At 37.2% G+C, this 22,118-nt stretch overlaps 2 protein-coding genes across 12 annotated transcripts in view; both read right to left on the bottom strand.

Moving 5' to 3' along the window:
• Window positions 1-2,044: 2,044 nt before the first annotated feature.
• ADAD1 (adenosine deaminase domain containing 1) lies at window positions 2,045-15,434 on the bottom strand. Its single transcript, XM_026122486.2, has 11 exons — window positions 15,216-15,434; window positions 13,367-13,543; window positions 10,901-11,068; window positions 10,336-10,404; window positions 9,681-9,806; window positions 7,983-8,106; window positions 7,564-7,734; window positions 5,603-5,829; window positions 4,231-4,468; window positions 3,562-3,694; window positions 2,045-2,552 (listed from the first exon to the last, which is right to left on the bottom strand). Exons 1-11 carry the CDS (start codon window positions 15,409-15,411, stop codon window positions 2,439-2,441), a joined length of 1,743 nt encoding a protein of 580 aa, XP_025978271.2. The 5' UTR covers window positions 15,412-15,434; the 3' UTR covers window positions 2,045-2,438.
• Window positions 15,435-16,677: 1,243 nt separating this feature from the next.
• The window catches only part of BLTP1 (bridge-like lipid transfer protein family member 1), a 126,717-nt gene continuing 121,276 nt past the window's right edge, over window positions 16,678-22,118 (bottom strand). For all 11 annotated transcript variants that reach the window (XM_064510654.1, XM_064510656.1, XM_064510662.1 and 8 more), the window contains 4 exons: window positions 20,888-21,082; window positions 19,903-20,037; window positions 18,593-18,758; window positions 16,678-17,371 (listed from right to left, as the gene is read on the bottom strand). In XM_064510654.1, the coding sequence (XP_064366724.1) occupies window positions 17,155-17,371; window positions 18,593-18,758; window positions 19,903-20,037; window positions 20,888-21,082 (713 nt within the window). In that variant the 3' untranslated portion in view covers window positions 16,678-17,154. The remainder of the gene's footprint in view (window positions 17,372-18,592; window positions 18,759-19,902; window positions 20,038-20,887; window positions 21,083-22,118) is intronic.

The raw sequence follows: 22,118 nt of genomic DNA, 5'->3' as shown, positions 1-22,118 counted from the left end.
CTGCAGAGCAAGGTGAACTTTACTATACATACCTTTTTCTGTAAATTGTACAAAATCTCAGCAAAATCCCTCAGAATGCTGCTTCTGAAAACTGATTTCCTGAGCTCTCTCCTCTTGCCCGCCTTTAAACCCTGGATTCATACAACTCAAAAATCACTAAACCAGGGAAATATAGGTCTGGGCAGTCGGAAGTGCCCAGCAGTCCTTCATACCAAAAGAGTCTAATTCGAGTTGGTTTAAAACTGAGTAACTCAAGTATTTGAGATTACAACCTAGGTATAAGTAAGAGCTCTCTTACTTTCTCAGTCAAGAATAAAGACATATGTAACCTATCTTGTCTAACATTTGCAAGATTTTAATTCTTAGACAGTAGTCCTCAAATCCAACTATATCAAATGAGTTCAGAAAATCTGGATAATAAATCATGATTGCCTAGAAGCTAGTAGAATCATACATTCTGGATATATGTAAGTGCTGTAGGTGAGAAGAAACCGGTAACAACAAGCACATGCTTACCTCTACTGGCTTAATGTATTCTGCATACACTGATAATAACTCAGTAAAGAACCCAATATAGAACCTGGACCAGTGCCATTATCAAGTGATTTCTCAAGGATACAGCTGTCATGCTTAAAATAAGGAATCTTATTCACAAAAAAAATTGAAATCTTATGAGAAAGAATCAAAGTTCCATAGATATTTTTCATTTGCTGTTCAAATATTTAACAGAATAGCACAAGTCGGGGGGAAAGGGGAGAGAGATTTAGTGATCCAGTTACTTGCACACATTTAAGGCTCCTAGTTTAACTGCAGAAAATACTTTCATGATGTGTCAGAGAAAATCTAAGTCAGTAAAGTCATTATACAGAAACAGTCCAAAAGTATACAGAATCCAAGGATATCACCAAGGATAATCAAATAAAGTTGTAATACTATTAAAAAAAGGCAATGCTATGTTCAAGCCTACAATATGATGTCCACTGTCAGATACTCTTAGAAAGGATGCATTAGAAAGTAAGGACCTAATGCCAGAAAAAGATTGAACTACTTAGTCAAAAGGCAGTAATAGAAAAGAACCAAATACCAAAAAAAGATTGTTAAGGACAGTACTTAAAAGGAAGTGACTTTTATTGAGGGCCCTCTAGTTACTGTACATATGAAACTTGAAATACACTGTAAGTCCGTTTGCAGTAAAGAGCCCATATACTAATAACAAAAACAGATTAAAGAAAAAAAATACTGAAAACAGTTTTCTTTTTTAGAATCCTGTCTGAACAAGAAGTTGAAAAATGAATACAGTTCTATACTAGTGCTGATGTATGAAAGCTGTACATAACTTAACAGCTTCCAACACTTAAATGAAATACAAAATCAAGTAGCATAATAAAAGTGTAGTATCTGGCTTACACACACTAATATTTTACAAGAACACACAAAACCCAGTACGGTATTTAACTTAACAAGATCCTTTTGAACATTACCAAGACACTATCATATTCTTACCATAACGTACGAGGAAATAACACCTATCTTGACAGGCAACATTTTGCAGATGCATTACATATATAGACAGTTTTGTGAGGACTAATCAGTACATCGATGAATTAAGTCGAGGGGAATAGTTAAACTAGTCTACAAGCACTAACATCTGATGGCTGTTGGGGGTAGCCCAAAACAGCTGGAAGAACCTAACTGCTGGTTATGTCTGTACTAGGTGAAAATATTATTCATAGTTTTGACACCTTTAAAATATCAACAATAAATCAGCTATGAAAAATACTGCTTGTCAGAAGACACTTGAGTAAAAGCGTGATAATTCAAAGTTTCACATTTGGAAGTGCATTAACAGATTACTTTTTAACCCTTCTACCAGAAACAACATAAAAAGAACTATTAGCCCCTTGGCTAATATACGCTAAACAGTCTTAAATTGACTCTAACAAAGGATGCATCCTGATAAAGCATAGATTGCCATTTTTTATTTCTGAAAGTGATTCTCATCATGGAATATATATATATATATATATGTATATATTCTTTTAGAAGAAACCCTGCTTTTACTGAATTTTTTCTTAAAAATGAACTCTTATGAAAAATGAAGGGAGGAGGAGGGAGGGAGGAAGGAAGTCAATGCATAAGAATCTTCACGCTAAAAAAAAAAAAAAAGTCAATGATTCCACCAGGCCACAGAGGAGAACAACAGAAAACAAGACTTGCAAAGCTACTGTTAGATGCTCTTACTGAAGAGAAAATAGACATTTGGAAAAGACTGAATTGTTACAGGTGGTCTAATAACTGCATTTAAATTGACAAAAAGAAGTTCTAGAATGATTTTCGTGCCGCAAACGTGAATCCAAATGGTGAAACATTTTAGTTAATCACTATTAGTTTTACTCAAAGAAATCATGCAAACTAACTTCACGTACAATCCACCTCAGTCAGACACTGAACTGTTCAATACATGGAGACTTCAAAATCCAGGATCCAAAATTACGCTGTTCTAAGTAGCTTTTCAGTAAGTTTTTAGCTTCTTGGTATGATTCAGATCTAATCTAAAAAAGAGAAAAAAATCTTTAAAGAGATCTCTTGAAAAGGACAGCTATCAAGATCTGTGTTCTTTAACACTAGCATATAAAACACATAAGCACAACCCTGGTGGAAAACAATGACTACAAATTTTACAATTCTCATTCGCTGACAGTGAGCAAGAGTGTTACAGGATCACGGTATTTTTAAAGATTCTAAAAATATAACATTTTTAGATTTTTGACCATTTAATAGGATGGCAGAGTTGTTCTGTTAAATATGATCTGTATTTTTTCAGCATCTCTTTCAGTTCCAGTAATATTTTTACACAGAAAATATATTAACATCCAATATTATTTAACACAAATCTAAACACATAGTGAACAAACATTGAATTAGTAAGCCTTTCAGTTTTAAAGTAATAGTTAAATTATTAAAAAAAAAAAAACAAAAAAAAACAAAAAAAAAAACACCGCAGCAAGTTCTATCACAAAAAAGCAAAGGTATATATTTTACAAAAGCCCATGTTTTACATAACAATTTTGGAAGAAAACAAATACACCTCTTGTCCCAAGGAGAGAAAACCTGACAGAGTACTTTCTCTGAAGCATTCCTGCTTTCCTCTTCCTCTAGGACATCAAAATCCTCTTATAAAACTACTCCCTGGTAGAAAGTACCTACATACCTATGAAACAAATATATATATAAAAAAATTAACCTCTTCTAATATGAAACTAATCACAATGTGACAGAAATGGCCAGCAACGTCCTCATGCTTGATGTCAGCATGAAAGATATCCATGGAGAATGTATCAAGGTAATCTAATACAGGCAAAAGGAGCTGTTGTATTATTATTTTACCTGAAAACAGTAATTTCAAGGATTCTCAGGCAAAGAATTATATGCAGTAAAGGAAATTCAGCTGTTCCCATGAAGTCTTCAGCATACTGGAAAATCATCTTTAGCTATCAAATCTGCTTTGAGAGTAGCCATCAAAAGACTGCTTCCTAAAATTTCTCCCCCTTATTAGCTTACCTTAGCTTCATGGTATGTATCAACTTGAAGCAAGTCATTCTGTTTTGCTTCCTTAGCCAGCAATCTGAAACGACTAAACATTGCAGCTTTGCAAAGGCGACTTGCCATGGAAGCACCACTTTTGAATGGTGAACTACAGTTAAAAAGAAAAAAGCATAATAGAACTCATTAGGTATGTATTTTGCATCACAGTTGCACTGCTGTGATCATTACAGGAATCTCCCACGCCGGCCAAAGTTTTGTGAATTCGGTCATACAGCACTACTACTTAACTCTGAATGAACAAAGATAATGCAAGTCAGCAGCTGTGAGAGTTTAAACAAGCCAAGTGAAACCCATTTTCAAACTGGAATTTATCTGAAGTAGGATAGTAATTGGTTCTATGCATTTCTGAAACTGTTAAGAACTCACTAGAACAGACAATGGAATACAGATATCTTCACTGAAAGAACTATTTAGTTTCATATTTTGCTATGTCATTGGCGAGTTAGAAGATTTCTAAAAAGACATCTAAACATAAGATGCATTCCATTAGCATAGGAGAGAATGCCTCTCACCTGGGTAATACTGTGGCCTCTACGCACCGTTTAAAAATCACATATGCAGATGGATACACACAGAACAATAAGGACAACCACTGTTTTCAACGTAAGGAAGAAAAATTCTAACCTTTCAGTGGTTTTTCCACTTAACCCATCCACAACTTCCAATGAGGTATCTGACAAAGACCAGTTCAAACTAAGAGACCTCTGCTGTGTGTCCATTTGAACTGGGTGTGCAGCATTCACCAAGTAAGTATGAGATCTGTTGACCAGATAAAGCATGGGAAGTTTTGATGAAAGTGCATCGTCAATACGTTGTTTTACAGTTATTTCCAGTCCTCTTGTATTCTTGCAATTTCCATCTCCTATTTATTGAAAACAAAACGATATCATCAGATTTTTCAAAAAAGCTAAGAGGAGCCCAGGTGTTTCAATCAGCCTACATTATACACATTTCTCTACAAAAAACCCTAAGGTTTGAAAAAAAAATCAATTCCAATATTCAGTTCACAGAAAAAAAAATATTTCACAATTTTTCCAGAGGCATCATTATTTTGAAGAAGTGCCTCCTCTCTGGGATAGTTATTCTTCATTAATTCATTACATTCTTTGCAGAAGATACTGTTAAAATAAGAGATGTAACATGAATTTTGACATTCTAGACGTAAAAACAAAAACCCACACGCTCAGGAATTCGCCCACATTACTTCATACTAAAGTACATCTTATCTTATTTTGGAGAAGATTTGTGAGTATTATACTAGAAACTAAGAAAGCTCCAATTTCCATTAAACACTTTCAAAAAATCTAACAGCATTTTCTGACTATTAAATAAACATACTGTGGTCTGTAGCATCTCAAGGAACGGTCATAAAATATCTATCAAATAGGACAGTAATCAATTATAAACTATTATGTTTGCTTTAAACACCAATCAAGTGAGCAGACAAGAAATTTTTTAACTTCCTTTAAGTGAAAGTGCCTAAACTTCCTCAGAAGAAAGTGCAGGCAGACAGTCACTGATTACTGCAAGATCTAGAGCACTGCAAAAACATTGCTGTTTGTTAGAAAAGGAAAAGCACTACAGCTTCTGTGCCTGGGGAGGAGTTTCACCATTGCTCATTCCTACAGTTCAGTGACTAACAGCGTCACCTTATGTCACCCTATTTGACTTGTTTGTTACTTCTTCAATATTTAAAAGTTAATTTGCTACAAAACAGTGCTGAATTTCCTGTTACTCTAATGCTTAATAAAGGGAGAGCAATTTGGCAAGTTAAAAATCACAATGAGAAAAAAATGAGGCTGAGTTTTACATTCAGGCATTTCAAAGATGAGTTTAAACAAAACAAAAACCAACCATTTATACATATTTAGCATCTTTAAAAAAATCTGTAATTCTTAAAAGAAATACTTTTAATTCATGCTTTTAAAAAAACAATCTATATGGAAGATAAAAATTTATAAGAAGTTGTTGAAATTTGTGTTCGTGTTAAGCTTACCTATGAGTATAGTGTTGATATAAACTGGTTGAATGAAGTGACTCAGCAATGCTCCCTGAATACCAACCACTTCCCATTTTGTTAATTTGTCACTAGCTGACATGCTGTTTACTCTAACAACTTTAGGGGGACAACAAACAGTTAGGTAAATCTTGCCTTCCACGGCAACATGAAGACTCAATTCTTCATTAGCTTCATAAGCAGATACAGATTGTGGATTGAGGTGTCTGAAAAAGATGAAGATGAGTTCCGGTGAGAAAGTACTCATTACAGATTGTTATAAAGTGATACTTAATGCTTTTTCTCAGCAAACACTCACTGAGAGATCTGGGCTTTATTTTATATTCAATACTTCGCAAGTTTTATAAGCAACACGTTCAGCTATGTAAATTACTTGAATACTAAATTAAATAAGAAATAGTTACTCAATCTAATCCTAGCCATCATTTGCATAAATACTAAAAACAAACAAACATCCATTGCAAGCAAATCATCACTCTCTATCTATCTCTACTATGACAGCAGTTACCTGGAGGATATTCATCTTGTGAAGAAGCAGCTGTAAGATTGTTAATTGCCATTAAAAGTAATTTAAATTGTAGTTCTCCAATATTTAAAACAAGCAGATCCAACATGTTAGTGGGACAAAACAGTGCAAACAGTGATTGTTCTAAAGCAGGAAATAGCTTACCCCTTAACTGAAGGGCAAGAAGAAGCGAGAACTTGTGATTTTGAGCTAAGTGTCCCCAATTCTAGCATAACTTAATATGCTACGAGCAAATGTGCTTTTGCTTTACTACATTACTACAATGCAGCTATTTAGTTTCTGCTTAAGTAGCATACTACAGCCTGTTAATCGGGGCCACATTTCGCTACTCAAGGGATTACTTGTGTAAGTAGCTGTGTTACAAAAACGTATCTTTAAATAACTCACTGTATGCATAGACAAATTTGCTGTGTTAGAATGAATTACTTCTAAAATTTGTCTTAAGAAAGCACACACATTGACTAGGCTGGACACAAAGCAAGAAAATAAGCAATGGTGGATTTTTGAAATGTCAACTACTATAGAGTAGCAGACAAACTTCATCCAGTCTCATTTCCTTCTAAGAGCAGGCTATGACACTGAAAGTAATCTACAACCTTTCAAAACTAACAGGTGGGACTCCTCCAGTCAACACGACTTGCAATAAACTGTCCATGACTTCACAGTTCACAGACTGTCACAGACTCACAGTTCACAAGTCTTCCTTCTGAACACCAGGAAAACAGTATGAAAGCAGCTTGCTGTCTTGTACATATGAAAAAGTGACAACTGTAGGACTTTCAGGGACATTATCATTTTATCTCCATTATAGTGCTGCAATGGAATATTGTTTGTAGTTTCTTGATAAGCAGTTGACAGCTGCTCTAAAATGCCAAAACTATTAAAAAAAGAGCTGTAACAGAAGTTAGAAGTGCAGGGGCAAGCACAGGAGTATGTTTTCCCCACTGAGTTTTTCTCACTACCTCTTTTTCCTAAAAAGCTGAGCAGGTGCCTACAGTTCAAATCCAAGACTTGCAGTTTAGCTGTCTGATGCAAAGGATGAGATTAAGTCACCATACCTGCTTCCTCAATGGTTAGGTTAGTGATTAATTAGTACTCAAACAATATCTCAAAAGGGGATTTAATATGTAACTGGATGATCTGCAACTAGTAAAGCATCATCCTGAAATTCTAACTCATGTAAAGTTTCTGTATCATATTGAGCAAGATCACACACACCTAACATCAACACCTTCTAAATTAAGATGCTTCCAAAGCAAGGAAAAAAAAAAAAAAGAAAGAAAAAAATCAAAAGAGCTCCCTTGCTATTTCAGAAATACATAAAGATGCCTATTTTCATATACACTATGCGTTTGTCACTGTGAAACGGATTAATCTTCCACTACAATATCTCTGAAAACTCCTAGGTACTTACAACTGGGATTTTAACACAGCAGATCCTTTTGGCAACCGATTCATGTAGAGAAAGATATTTACATTTTGCTTTAGGGTAAGCAGCTTTGAGTCTGGCACTGTGCAAAATATGGATTTCTCTGTCCTTGTTGGCTTTTCATTATAGAATAGCAGAAGATGCCTATAAAAATATCTAAAATAAAGTGTTAAGTAAAAAGAAATGTGAAAGACAATAAATTTGTTCATAAACATAAAAGCAATTTTAAGACAAGGACGTTCACATTTAATTCACATTTTCTGTATGATTTGAATTAAAAAGATAACTAAAAATGAAACATGAAACCAGAAGATAGGAGTTAAAAAAAATGCAACTGCATCGATATTTACCTTTGCAAAAAGGGCAAGAACTGCTAACAACTCTCTGTACACCCATATGCTCACCTAAGTAGTGAACGTCTTGCAGTAACAATGGCATGGCTGTCATGCAGCACTCTCCCACGAAGATGAAAACACTGACTGTAATTGCATTCTCCTGTTCCTAAAGCTACAACTTCATGCTGTCCAGCTAAAAAGAAAATGTTATTTTTATATGATCAAGGAATCACCTTTTTCAAGCATTTGTTGTAAAATTAATCAGATTCAAGAAAACAGACTTTCAATTTAATAAGGATAATTATTTAATTATTTGAAAAACTCTGACTTGTAAAAGACAGCATCACCACACTTATAAAGCACAGCTGAGAACTACCAGTATTTTGCAGAAGTTTCCTTAATGTACGGCAAGCTGATTAGGACAGCAGGCTACCCAGATGGGTTTTTGAAGTCTGCTGATGGAAATTTTAAGAACAGATTTAAACCAATGTCTGCCAAAGACAACAACGTACTTTTAAGTTTGCTTCAGAACAAAAGCTGGAATAGATTTGAGGTTCTCAGAAAAACAGACATCACTTACATCAGTACTGCATCCATCAGGATACCTGGCACCACAGATTAGTGCTTCAGTGTGTAAATGATGCCTACAGTGGCAATGGTTCAGGTGACCAGGAAAGGTACCAGTGATGTTGTATTTACCTAGCATACAGCAGTACCTTTCACATAACTACACGTAACTTCAGCATCTCTTTCAAAGAGCACTTAAATATTTACTGAAAACATTTCCCCACTCTGATTTCACTCCCACCAACCTGTCTTCTTTCTCTTTCAAGAGTCTGTGAGCACCATGCTGTCATTTCTACCTCATCAACTTTTCTTTCTTTCGATCTATTCTGTCATACACCTACAGTATTCCATCAGCTTAAAAGCAACACAAGAGTAATAATCCATACTAAGGAGTTCCTTACCATCTTGCAGTTTTCCAAATCTACACCTACGGATCGTTGCTAACTTTCATTTCATATCCATTCCACTACTGAACCTAATCCTCAAATAGATCACTCCCACCTATTCTTCACCATTCTCCTCACAAAAAGATACTTTTCCATCTACAGTGGCCTAACATTCTGTAAAACTGCTATTTATTCCAAGTATTTACTTCTTAGCCTAATGATGTCAACATCACTTCGACATCAAGAATGCCTTCCTTTTGAGACATATCCAAACTGCATATTCAAAACAACACCAACTCTAGTCATACTGTCCCTGCATCTTCAGGATTCCTGGTCTTCAGTTAACATAAAACAAACTACAATTGTTTAAGAACTGTCAGCAAGACACTGTTAATATCATCTGGTGTAACTTTTGTCCAATGAGGTAACACCATACTAGCACATACAACTCTTGGTGAAAACTGGGAACCCAATATCCTCTAATGAGCCTACCCATCAACATACATGCAATAAAACACACTGGTTGGTCAGTCACAATAACAAAGTTCAACATGAGAAAAATGCTGAATAACAGAGTAGAAGTCACTTGTCTATACAGCCTTATTCCTCTTTGATGCAGCTTACTGAAATGCTTACATAGGCCCAAAGCATGTCGTACAGTAATGATAGAGCCATCCAGAACAGAGTATGTCAAAGGAGAAGAGTTACCATTCAGATTTATTTAATAGATTGGAAATGCATTAATCAAGGCTCTCTGAGGGCACAAGCAGCCTGAAGTTTTCCCCTCTGCTCCCCAGTACCAAAGTAGACTTGCCTTTTTCAATGATGAAGGCAGCCAGAGAACTGCCACAACTTTGGTACTCAGGATATTTGGCAGTCAGGCTGTTAAATACTCCTTTGAGTGTTTGTGAAAGGTTCTGATATATAAGTGGTCTTCCTTCTAAATGAAACAACAAAACCCAGCAAAATATAAGTATTCTGGGGGAAATCAGGCAGTGTTAACCACTTATTTAATTATAAATCTAAACTCAGGGTAAAAGCACTACTATCAACACACAATTTGGGGATTCTGAAGATTATCAGGATGGACATGAATAAAGGACAAGAATACCTAAATGCTTTATGCTCTTATTATCTATAATAATAAATTAGGGATATGGATTTAATTTGATCACCTACTGGACATAGTATTTTCAGAAGGACAGAAATAGTGTTTCTGTTTCGTTCACCAATTCACCCCTTACATTAAGGCAAATTATTTAAACTGCGTCTATCTGCCATTTGTAAAACTGATGGTCAATCTTCTACTTTAGTAACACTAATTCTTATCATGTACTTTAAGGGAAATACGTATAAAGATAATAGTAACTTCACAGAGGTCATTACATGCACTAGAAGAAGTATTAAATAAAATGAAAGCATTTGCTAGGCAATTTGAATTAACAACAAAAAACAACGCTATATCTCACCAAAACGTATCTTTGAAACATTAACAGAGTCTGCTGGCATTTTGGGTTCAATGGGAATACAGGGCGAACCTGAGAATATAACAGAATTTCAAAACTTAAAAAAAAAAAAAGATGTTCAATGATTCACTAAGAATAATTTTTCTGATTTTTGAAGTCCTTACAAGTGTAGAGCTATTTCAGCAGAGACCATTAACAGAAGGCAAATGTTACGGTAACTGGTTCTTTTGGTAGCAGTAATTTAGTGCTGAAGAGTTTTAATTATAAAAATTCAAAATCATTTAGAATTAACTTCATATCGCTGTTACCTCATGAGAAATAAATCAAGTGTAACAGGAACAAATAAATTAGTCCCTTAAGCACTTCCCGTGTCACAAATTCTTCAGAAGTAACTGTTAAGAATACACAAAAGACAAAGGGAAAGGACAACTTCAGAACTATATGCTAAATAACTCTGCCCAAAGGAAGCCCTGATACAGAAGCATTAAAAAGCTATACAGAGCTTTTGCACAGACAACCTTTAAGCAAAGCTCTTCAAGTTTTAAATAGGTGTTGCTAGAATATTTACCTGACTTTTCAGAATCCATTGCCTCCGCACACTCCAGGCCAAGTAGCTCAACAAGAGCCAATTTGGCAGCATTTGATTTAGATTCTTTTTTGTTTTGTCCCAATCCAGTCTTGTAGCAAACACCATCCACCACAGCACAAAAAGCAAAGTAAGTCCCTATGTTATCACCTTTAATAGAGAAAAAGGCACACACCGCACAGTTAGTAAAATTATTGTAAGGTACTTTTATCGATAGCTTTCTACATTTATAATCATTACAAAGACAAATACAGGACAGCAAGACAATTTTAGGAAAATGTAATACGCTCACAATAATTATGACAGCTTTCGCTTTCTGTGCCGTTCATTAAGTTCTATTTGAGCCTTAACAGACATTAACAAAGAGCTACGTTTTCCAAATCCTCCAGTGACACAGCCCCACCATTGTTACTATGATTATAGGGTCCAGCTTTTTACAAACATGACAGGTGATCCGTCTGCTCATCAAATAATCAATGATGAATAAGAGCATGAAAAAACCCTTATCAGTATAAAGCAGAGCACCTTGTGAACAGACTATGCTTAGTCAGGGAAGGAACTAGGCAAGATCAGTAATAAACAAGTATTTTCTATTTGGTTTTGTAAGTATTCAGGCTTCAGAGAAGAATCTTTTGACAACCGACTACAAGATAATAGATTTAAATGAAAAAAAGAACAGATCAAAGTACATCCCCACAACAAGCCCTTCAATTTATCAAAAGGCAAACTGCATATATTAACAGGCTAGCTTGTGAAGATGGCTGCACTGGATCTAGGAGATGTAGGAAACTCCAATGCCTGGAATCACATCAAGTACAGGATAGTAATTCTGTTAGAAACTTGCACAATAGACAGTAGAAAGAATTTGCAGAAAAAAAGCTCTTTTCCCTAATCGGATGAATAGCCACATCTGCCTTCTCCAGCAACATTCGCAAAGAGTCAAGAACAGAAAAACTGAAAATAGAGTAAAACTCCAAGAAGCAGACCGAGTTGCAACTTAAGTAATATTAAAATAAATAGGAGAAAGCTCTACAACCATACAAATAGAAAGAGCACAAAGAAGCACATCTACTATGTAGTATAGGCTGTGAAAATTTGAAAAGAAAAATAGATAGGATGCAAAAAACAGTAGAACATTTCAGGTGTATTTCCAGCAACATCAAACACAAAGACGAGACAGACAAATTAAGGAAATTAATGGTTTGAAAACAGAGGTTATTACAAGCAAACAGGAAGCAAAACTCAAGGAACATGCCTGAAGTGCATTATGAGAGAGCTGGTAATCTAAATGTCAGATTTCTGAAAGCGATATTGTACTTGTGCTAGTGAAAAAGTGTCAACCTGTTGAGACAAGGAATGCTGCCAATACAGTCATCCTATGCTCAATGTGACCTAAACATGCAGTAGGCAAACAAAACCACAGGCAGCACAGTGCAAGACCACGCAGACAAGAAAGCATGAACGCCACTGTAGAGACCTCACTCAGAACGCTAGGTACAGCTCCATTCATTCACATCCACAAAACAGCTCAAGCTGGAACAAGTGTGAAAAAGAAGGACAATCAGGAAAGCAGAAACTTGTCTTACAAATAAAGACAAAGATGCTCATGTTTGCTAACACCACCCTTCCCTCCACCAGCCAAAGGGGGGGGGGGGGGGAAAACAAGAGAGAGAGAGAGAGAGAGAGAATACCAAGACAGTATATAATTACTAAGCCCAAAAGAGGAGGAAAACTACTTACACTAGAAGGCAACAATGAGCATACTGGCATAATTGGCAATAAACTTGCCATAACAAAATTTAGTCAGGAAATCAGAAGCAGCTCCTAATCAAAGCCATAGAGTTCTGAACCATCAACATGCAGCAGTGAAGACATGAAGGATAACCACTTCTAAAATGAGAAACTGTTAAGGCTCCTGAAAAGAATAAAATGCATGCAACAGCAGATCTGGCTGATGACCAGGTGATTCCTTCCTATTTCTTGCATATCTGGAGACCAGCTACATCCAAGTAACTGTATTATTTAAAAGTACGTGGTTGCAGGCGTTATACGTTTCAGGGTGCATCCAGACAAGTGCGTCCACAACTGCTTAACAGTAATTGCACATGAAGTACAGATTAATAAGAAAGCCAAAAGACATGCAAAGTTGTACTACAAGGTTTAGTTCCTAAGAAGATTACAATATAATATGAGATAAAAGAAAAAAATTAGGAAAAAGCAGCAGTCAGAATTTTATATAATATTATCAAAATATATCAAATTATGTAGTAACCAATTGTAAGACAACTACATAGAGATACCAATGGCCAAAACCAAACATATATGGAAGGTGGTGCAACCAACATTTGAAAAATTTATTTATATTAATGCCATCAATACTAACTGCAGAAAACCAGATTATCTTAAGGACAAGCAGGAAAAGTTTTGTTCAAGAAAAGAAGTATTTACCTGACACACTAGTTTCTTTCAATTTAAGTGGTAAATGGTGCATTTGCGCAAACTGATGCAAAGCAGATACTGGGTTTATTACTCCACTTTTATATCTTGCAATAAACCCCTCCAGTATTCTCTTTGAAGGAAGTGATGATATTGGAGGCAGATGGGCTGCTTTGGAACACGAGGGTTCTGGAATATGTCCAAAAATATATTTATTAAGACTAAAACTTAATCCCCCCAACAGTTCACCTCTGTTGACAATAGCGCTGAACTTTTTAGAAGCTTCTTAGAACAGGAAAAAAAAAAGAAAAACATTTAGTCTAGAACAGCATTGCTTGGCATGGAAACCTACATTAAAAATACTAGCAGTCCTGAAGAAGTCTGTACCTCCACTTTTAAAAACACAAAAGCTTTTGTGTACTGAATCCATTAGATCCAGAATACAGACAGATACTATATGTAAATATGCGTTTTCCCTCCACCTGCAAACCAGTAATCAAGTGAAAGCAGCTGGTGGCAGATTCAAAGCAAAGAAACACACGGTTCTTCACAGGAAACACAGTCAAGCTCTGGAACCCCTTGCCACACAACACTGAAGTTTTAGCAACCATACAAGTTCCAAAAGTGGACAAAATCATTCAAAATATAAGCAAACAAAACCCCCACAAAACAGAACAAAAAAGCCCACAAAGTGCTGTTTAATACAAAGATGTCACCTCTGGCAGAGGTGACCGGGGCCTGGCAAGCTCTTGGTGACCAGGACAGGAACCAGGACAGCACCTGGGCAGATTTTTGAGCTGTCCTAACAGAGCCCTTACACTGTTAAGGGGCAATGTGAAACAAATTCCTTTCTTGAATTTAGTCAAGATTCACAAGAGAGTTTCCTAAATTCTGAGAAGAATCACAGAGGCCACTCACACTCCTATTTCATCTGAAAGAGTTTCTTTCCAGGAGCAAACTTTATCTGGCAAGCTTCCTTTGACATGGAGCTCTGCTATGGAATAACTGATACCGTTTCCTGCGCCAACTACTTCAGTGAATGACGACTATTTTGTTCTTTTAAATTAAAAGAAAAAAATACAGTATTTTCCCCACTATCAACTCCAGGATGCACAAAATCATCAATTTCAGGGTTCCCATAAATTCAGGCCTATATACATTAAGCTCTCCCAGCAAATTAGAGCAGTTAATCTTAAAGGAAAAGAACTTTACAATAAATTGAAATCCCCAATTCTCACAAATAGGTGTTTTTACCTTAATATACATATTTAAAAAGAGAGAGTCCAAAATACATTCAAGGGACAGCTGTGGAACTGCAGTTAAATTTTTCTCAATGATCGCTACAAAAATTGATGCAGCCATGCAGTGCACATGCAATTATTTCCAAATTTTGTGTTAAAAGTGCTTAATAAAATATAAGTGTGAAGCACTGCAGATTATGTAGCCTATGCCAAAATAAATTACTTATGCTAATAAACTTCCTCTGCAAAATAAGATTTAAATTATGGTGAAACAGGAAGAAGAGGAACAAGTTCAAGCAGAAGCTTGAGAAGTCATCTGAGAAAAAAACAAATACGAGCAAAAGAAGCAAAGAAACACAACCTTTCTTAAACGAACAGAAATCAGTTTTGTTATGGTCAGTCAACCTATGAGTTCTTGCAGTATTTTTGAGCTGGGAAATCCAGAACATTTCCTACATCTTCCTTTTTCCTACATCATTAACACAAGATGTTCTCGTATAATACCTGTAGAGGATACTCCCAATCAAATTAATAAGCACAGCAATCCTGTAAAGTTGTTTTCACTAGCATTAAAGGGTCATTTCAACAGTCAACCCTAGTGAATAAACGGCAAACTATACCTGCAATTTGTGTCACCTTCAGAGCTAAACTTCGCGGACTGCACCTCTGAGAAGGTGATAATTCTGGGCTTACAGCCACGTGCTGAGAAAGGTGCTGAGAAAGTGGGCGCGTAGGAGTCGAAGCTAGCAAGTTCTTCTTTTGCGTGGGATTAGAGATGGGCATTCTGGCGCTCCAAAACCAGTCATTGCTAGCCATTTTTAATCAACCTAAATCACAGTTTAACAATATAATTAAAGTTACTAAACATTAAAAGCATGTTGCAAAACCCATTTTTTTTCTTTCTATACTTAAAACCATGTCACAAGAGCAGTACCAATAACTTACACCCCACATTTTGCTACAGAAAGGGGGAGAACTTAAACACGGCTTCTTTCCAATCCTTCCCCATTTTTCTGTCACCAGCACTAAGTTCAAAGTTCCTTCTCAGGTCAGCTCACCGCCTTCCCCTATGCTTTAACACCCCTTTAACAGTCCCTAGCGTGCCTTTACACCTCTGCCTTACAACCAGCTCGGTCAGGACAAACCCTCAGCCAGCTCTCAGGAAAGCAGCGAAGCCGAGCCCGCTCCGGCTGCAGGATGGGCCGGCGCTCGCGTTCAAAGCTGGGCGGTCTGTTCTGCTCCCCGCCTTGTTTGCTGCGAGAAATCCCGCCCCGCACTGCGCCTGCGGGGTCCGGCCCGGCCCGCTGCCGACGCGGTTACCGCCGCGGGGTAGGTGGAGCACGCCCAAGGAGAAGGAAGCGACGAGGCGCGGGAACTGGGCGGCAGCTGCCCGCAGCCGGGAAGCCGCAGCAGCGACACCGCCCGCCGCCCTCGGCGCACGGGTTTTATCGGCCCCAGCGGGGGCCGCGCGCAGCAAGAAGCGCGCTCCGCCAGCCGGCCGGCTCACCGCCCGCGTTTGAAGGCGGCGTAGCCTCCGCGCCTCCTTCCCTTCATTTTGGGGAGGGGGGGAGAAGGGGGCAGGTGCGGGAGGAGACGCCGCCGCGGAAGGCCCTGCCCGCCCGCCACGTGCGGCGCGGCCGAGGCACGAGGCCGTTGGGCGGAAGCCTCGTTCTGGCACAGTAACGGCCGCAGGCCAACGGCCGCGGCGCGAGGGGCGCTAACGGCTCGCTCCCCTCCCCCCACGCGCGCGGAGCCGGGCCGCCGCCGCCCCAGCCCGCTCCCGGCTGGCGAGGGCCGCGCGCCGCCGCCCCGGTGTCGCTGCTCCCACACTGTCTCGTCGGCTTCCCGTGGCGGGGGACGGAGAGCCAGGGAGGGCAGGGCGAAACGAGAAACCGCGGGAGGCGTCATGGGCCTGGATGGCTGCGACCCGGTTGTGGCGGCAGCACCCAGGGAGCGAGGCCGGGGAAAAACCGGCGGCAGGAGTCACTGTTTCCAGGCTGCAGGTTCGGGTGCCGCCTGGCTCCAGCTGCCTGAGGGGAAGCCCGTACACCACCTTTTTATTCAAGAAGGTGGAACAAAAACTTGTACAATAGTTAAATTTTATTACAAGTGTAATAAACTTAATTTTTAGCACTAAGGCAATCACAGTTTCATAAGTTATATACATATAATTTACACAAGTCTACATTGACAAAGCAATTACCAGTCACATTATCAACGAGGAGTTTGTGTTATGGCAAATAAAGTTAAGAAAATTCACAGTTAATCTGCAAGTACTTTAAAGATGCAGGAATCATATTGCACATAATAAAACAGTGCTGAGGAGCAGATTTACAGTGTTCCAGCTATTCCTTCACAGAATATACATTGGTCATAATCATGCAATACTTCAAATACAGAATGGTATCATGTACCACAGTAAACAGTTACTCACAATGTAAGTTTTAAATAGAGTAGCAAAAAGCTGTTAGGTTTCTCTTTAAACCATATTTAAATTCTTAATATATAATAAAACACTTCAATATAATCAAACGGAATTATGGTCGTCACATTATATTTCTAGTATTCTTCCTTGTCCTTTCCTTTCTTTTCCTTTTCATCCTGTAGTGCAGTACCAAGTTTCTTTATAAGAACTGACAAAACTTTGTCCAAAGGGTCCATCACCCCACGCTGCAGCCACTTAGGAATAGTAGTCCTTGCATGGTGAAAGCCCAGCTTTTGAAGGATGTAGTCAACGCCAACTGGATCAATTTTTCTCCCAGTCCAGGAGATTAATCTAAAATACAAAAACAGAGGACTCAAATACATATATATAAATACAGATATAGCAACTAACATTTGTCTAAAAAAACATCCCTTTTTACCATTGGTACTTTTGAACAACTGAAGTCCAACAGGCATTCTTTCAAACTTAATTTATATAAGCTGAACATGACTTATTTTTGAAAGAACAAGATGCTTGAGGAGGCAAGAAACAGAACAGGTAGCCTCCAACTCCTTTTAAAGCCGATTTAACGTTATTACTAACCAAAAATGCCTACCATCTGTCAGATTTGTTTTGCCTGGGTTCATGTTTTGATGTGTGAATGTACACTTAGGTGCTCCAGCAGTTTCAGCAGAGATAAAAAGACCTGACACAGACAAAAGTCATTCCCAGTGATTAAAAGTGTGTATTGAGAGCAGTGGGTTGCTTGTATACACACTGTTCTTTGATGCTAAGTTTAAACTGCCATATAGCAACTAGTATGTACTGCTTTTTTATTTTAAGGTGACTGTAAGTAGAAACTAAAATTGCCTGCATTCCTACTCTGCCAAGGAAGATAGGCATCGTCCCTCCTAGCACAGGGGGAAGGATTTTGTTGCACAGTATCTCATCAGAAAAACTGCAGATGAGGGGAAGGAATGGAGAGGAGGGTTGACTTGTCAGGACCTGAATTTTTCAAACGTTTCATATTTCTCATTAACATGTCTATCTTAATTTTTGTATTATGCAAGAATATAAAGGAAGTTTTATTGTAGGATGACATGGGAGAGCAAAAAGAACTCTACATGTTTTCAGAAGAAAAACAGTAAAATAAATGGAAAGACACAGCTTGAAAAACTACATGACAGAAAAAGTAAATTGAGTTGTTGTAGGAAAGAGTAGAAAAATAGTAATCTGTGGTCCTTAATGAATTGAATTTTGCTATATCCTGATTTTGAAGAACATCCAACATCATCTTTAGTATCTGAATAAGCTCTAGGCAATTTAGTTTCCAAAAATTTAGTACAGAAATTAACTAATGTAATCAGTAATTTGGTTACCCAGCTTTTGTTGTACCCTGTAGCAGGTATCTTTCATATCATCACTAATAGCCAAGGACAACTCTGTAAAAGCATCCACATGATTGATCCTCTTAGTAGCTGAACAACATCAGCTTGGAAACATTTGTGGTTTGAAGGACAGTACCCACAGATAAAGTACATACAAGAGACTGCAGATAAGCCTGCTTGTTACCTGAGTGTGGGTTCTAAATGCCAAGTATTGCACATGAATTCTCTCCAGTCAACTGTAGTGTAAGTAATGCTTTCCTCTGCTTCTCCATCAGTGGAGCTGTCATCAAGTACACCAACAGAGCTTTTCTGTCCTGGACGAGCAGCCAAAATGCGAGGGGGAAAAATAGCTACAAAATGGGGAGAAGAAAAAAGAAAAAAAACTCAGTCATAAGCATCACACTTTAGTTCTCTCTGGACATCTTAAAAGAAACACAAGCAAAAATCTCAAAGGAGAGAAGTCTTTTTTTTTTTTTTAGCTTGTCATATAAATGAGATTTTTCAGAATTTTTGGCAAACAGCTTTGCTTTGAACAAAGTATTAGTAAAAATATTTTATCAACACTTTAATATGGAGTGGATAACACTGGAAGGTGTTCTTCCTTCTCTCTTGTCAGCCCCAACCATCCACAACTGGAGGTCCTTCTTTTAAATTAATTGTGTACAGCAAAGTGTATCACGTTCCATAAGCAAAATTGTGACATACTCCTAACTTAGAATATATTTTTAGATTGACAGAGTATGTCAATCTCCCCCTGTGAGGGGAGCAGGGGAAATACTTCAGTTCAGTCTTTGTCCTAAGGCATATACCCTCCTACAAAAAGAAAGTTAAACTAAATACCAGATGGCAAAATCGGAGCAAGATTACTACTTGAAGTGGCTAGCAAGAGATCATCAGTAGTGGATAAGGAACAGAAATCTAGCAATACGTCTGCACTTGGCAGCACAGTTTCATATAGGTGCTGCATTGGAGGTGATTGAATTGGTAGTGAACAATCTGCATCTAGCTAGTGAAGTGAAGCGCCACACAGATACTTATGAGCTCTCTGAACACAGTGGCACTCCTAAGCTTGCAAGTCTGTATGCAACTACTCTGTTTCCAGTTCTGTATTAGCTGGCTTAAAGCCAGCTCAAGTATTTCCTGAACAATGTTGTATTTTTATGAAGTGCAAAAATACCTGACACCTCTTGGCTTTCAGTCCAAAACAACCAGGAAAAACTTTGTATGTTTTTGTTAAGATGCAATTAAATTTCACTCATCAGCGGTCAGAAGAGAACTATCATTTTATATTACTAAGTCCAAATTACAAGAATGTTTGATCCTACTTGTGCTGACTTCAATAGCAACAAAAATTAGGCTTAATTTTTTTTTCTTTTCAATTAAATCCATTTGAACAAATCAACATTATTTAAAAAGAGTGCAAATATTTACTATGAAATAGTATGACATTCACAGATTGGTCCCCTAGTGTCAACTCATACAATAACAACTTACCTTTTTCTTTTTCTTTTAGATAAGCAGACACCAAGTCATGCAAAAACATAATCAGTTCAGCATCCATGGTCACACAAATGTGATCTGTGAATTCAGTTACTACACTGCACTCCACCTTTGGTTTCACAGTTGTATCTACAGTCAAATAAAAATAGTATTGATATACTTTTAAATACCTATTATATACATAAGCATAGAATTTTAATAAAAAGTATTCAAAAATTACCTTGCTGTTCCTGAACCAGAAACTCAAATGAGAGGAAGGACCACAGTTAAAAATAGTGTTTAGCATCCTCAACATTCTTTTCACTGTTTTCCCCTAGATTAATTTCTGCTGCTTTATAAAACAACTTGAAAATAAAAAAACTGTATCATATAGAATATTGATCATTCTTAACTTGCAAAGTCAACCTATAGTAGTATCACTAGCTTATGCTATGTTATTAATGCATTATTTTAGACAATATGAGAAACTGATGTCAGATTTTGTACATTTGTCTACAGCAAACAGGTTGACTGCTGTAGCAATAATATCCAGGATCAGATATGGAGTAAAACAGTATGTTAGCTAAGATAAGCATCTTCAGTAGTGTCTTATATCTTCAGAGGTCTCATTTTCCCCCAGCTCCAATTGCAATGTGAAGACACATTTTGAAAATGAGAGCATAAAGTTTAGGTTCGGTTCTTATTTCATTCTCTTTTTCAAAACAGTCCTTCTCTTTAACATTTTATTAAAAGTTAGAAAAAAAACATTTGTATTCATTTCTCTTAGTAATGCTATTCTACAAGGACCAGTCTCTGGACTAGATGTTCACTCTCTTAGAATTCCCTCTGCATTTTATTTCAAAATGGTGTTCTTTCTTGCAGATCTGCAGCAATTTTCAAATTAAATACCCCCCTTTTATCAGTAAAATATCTTCGTATTTAATTTCTGATTTATGAAAAATAGCCTTGGATCAAGGAAAACAAATGATGTTTACTGCACCTTGTAATGAAGGCTCTTGTGGCTCTTGAACATGAATAGATTTAAAATCCAGCTGCATCCTTGGCAATGCAAAGATAGTTTCAGTTTCATGGTTGTAACTGGAGCCTCCTCTGAAGCCACTTAACAAGCTTGAGCTTTTCACTGTTGTGCTGCTCTCTGGGTTATTAGCATCAACATTTCGAAGCAGGTTTAATTCTACAGAGGCAATAAGATACTCCTCAATTCAGCAATCTTTTTTAATAAAGTCTTATCAGCATGGAGGGTGACAAGTCTTTCAATAAATTTAGTTACACAGTGGCAATATCATACACCAAAATACACCTCAGTGAGAACTTGCACTCAACGAGAAGTGAGGTGGGGCAATAGGTGTTGATACCATAACATCTAAGCACTTCTAAAAGTATCTATTCATTTTTTGGAAGCTTAAAGTCCAAATTTTATTTATCTGGCCAGCCTATCACAACCCTGTTCTGTAAGTTAGCTTTCAGCTATATGATATTTGAACTATACAGGTTCTAAATGTGCTGTGTTTGAAATTACACTACTACTTAAAATGAAAATAAATGTTTCCATTTGATACAGTATCTAAATTCACTGAGGCAGCATTGCTATCAAAATCACACCTGACCAGGAATCCAGTTTTGTCCTGTGATCTTTATCATAACACATGTGCAACATCATTTGAATTAGTTTTCAACTGCTAAAACTGTGACAAGACAAAGTTAAGAAAAGTTCCTATTTAACTGTAAAACTGATGGTGCGTGATTATTAAAAAGATTATATCCCTTATCCTGCTCCTACAGCAAGACCACAAAAGGTCAAACAATCAAGTGATGTTGTTGTTTATATTTTTTAATACTCCGGATGTTGTGAAACAGGGCTGGGTAAAAACATTTAACAGATAGTGCCTCTACTTGTGAACTCCGACCACTACATCCTGTTGTGTCTTTCGAAAGGAATAAATATTAGTACATCAACAACTTGAAAAATTTTTTTTCAAGAGACTATAAACTGTACATATCTGACTATATGCCACATTCTACTATTCACCTATTCACAGGAATTCTATTGATTTTCTCTTGATTCTATGGATTTTGTGAATGGACTAGTAACAGTTGTACTTTTAAGATTTTCTTTTAATGTATCTTGAAAGTTTTATTTTCCAATTAACGGTGATGACAGACATGATTCAAAAACATTTTAATGCCTAGCATCAGCTGAGGGTTGAAAA

This window comes from Dromaius novaehollandiae, chromosome 4 (genome assembly GCF_036370855.1).
Source record: "Dromaius novaehollandiae isolate bDroNov1 chromosome 4, bDroNov1.hap1, whole genome shotgun sequence".
Taxonomy (NCBI): Eukaryota; Metazoa; Chordata; class Aves; order Casuariiformes; family Dromaiidae; genus Dromaius; species Dromaius novaehollandiae.
Note: the sequence above shows the minus strand (reverse complement) of the source record. Positions and strands in the feature narration are given on the sequence as shown.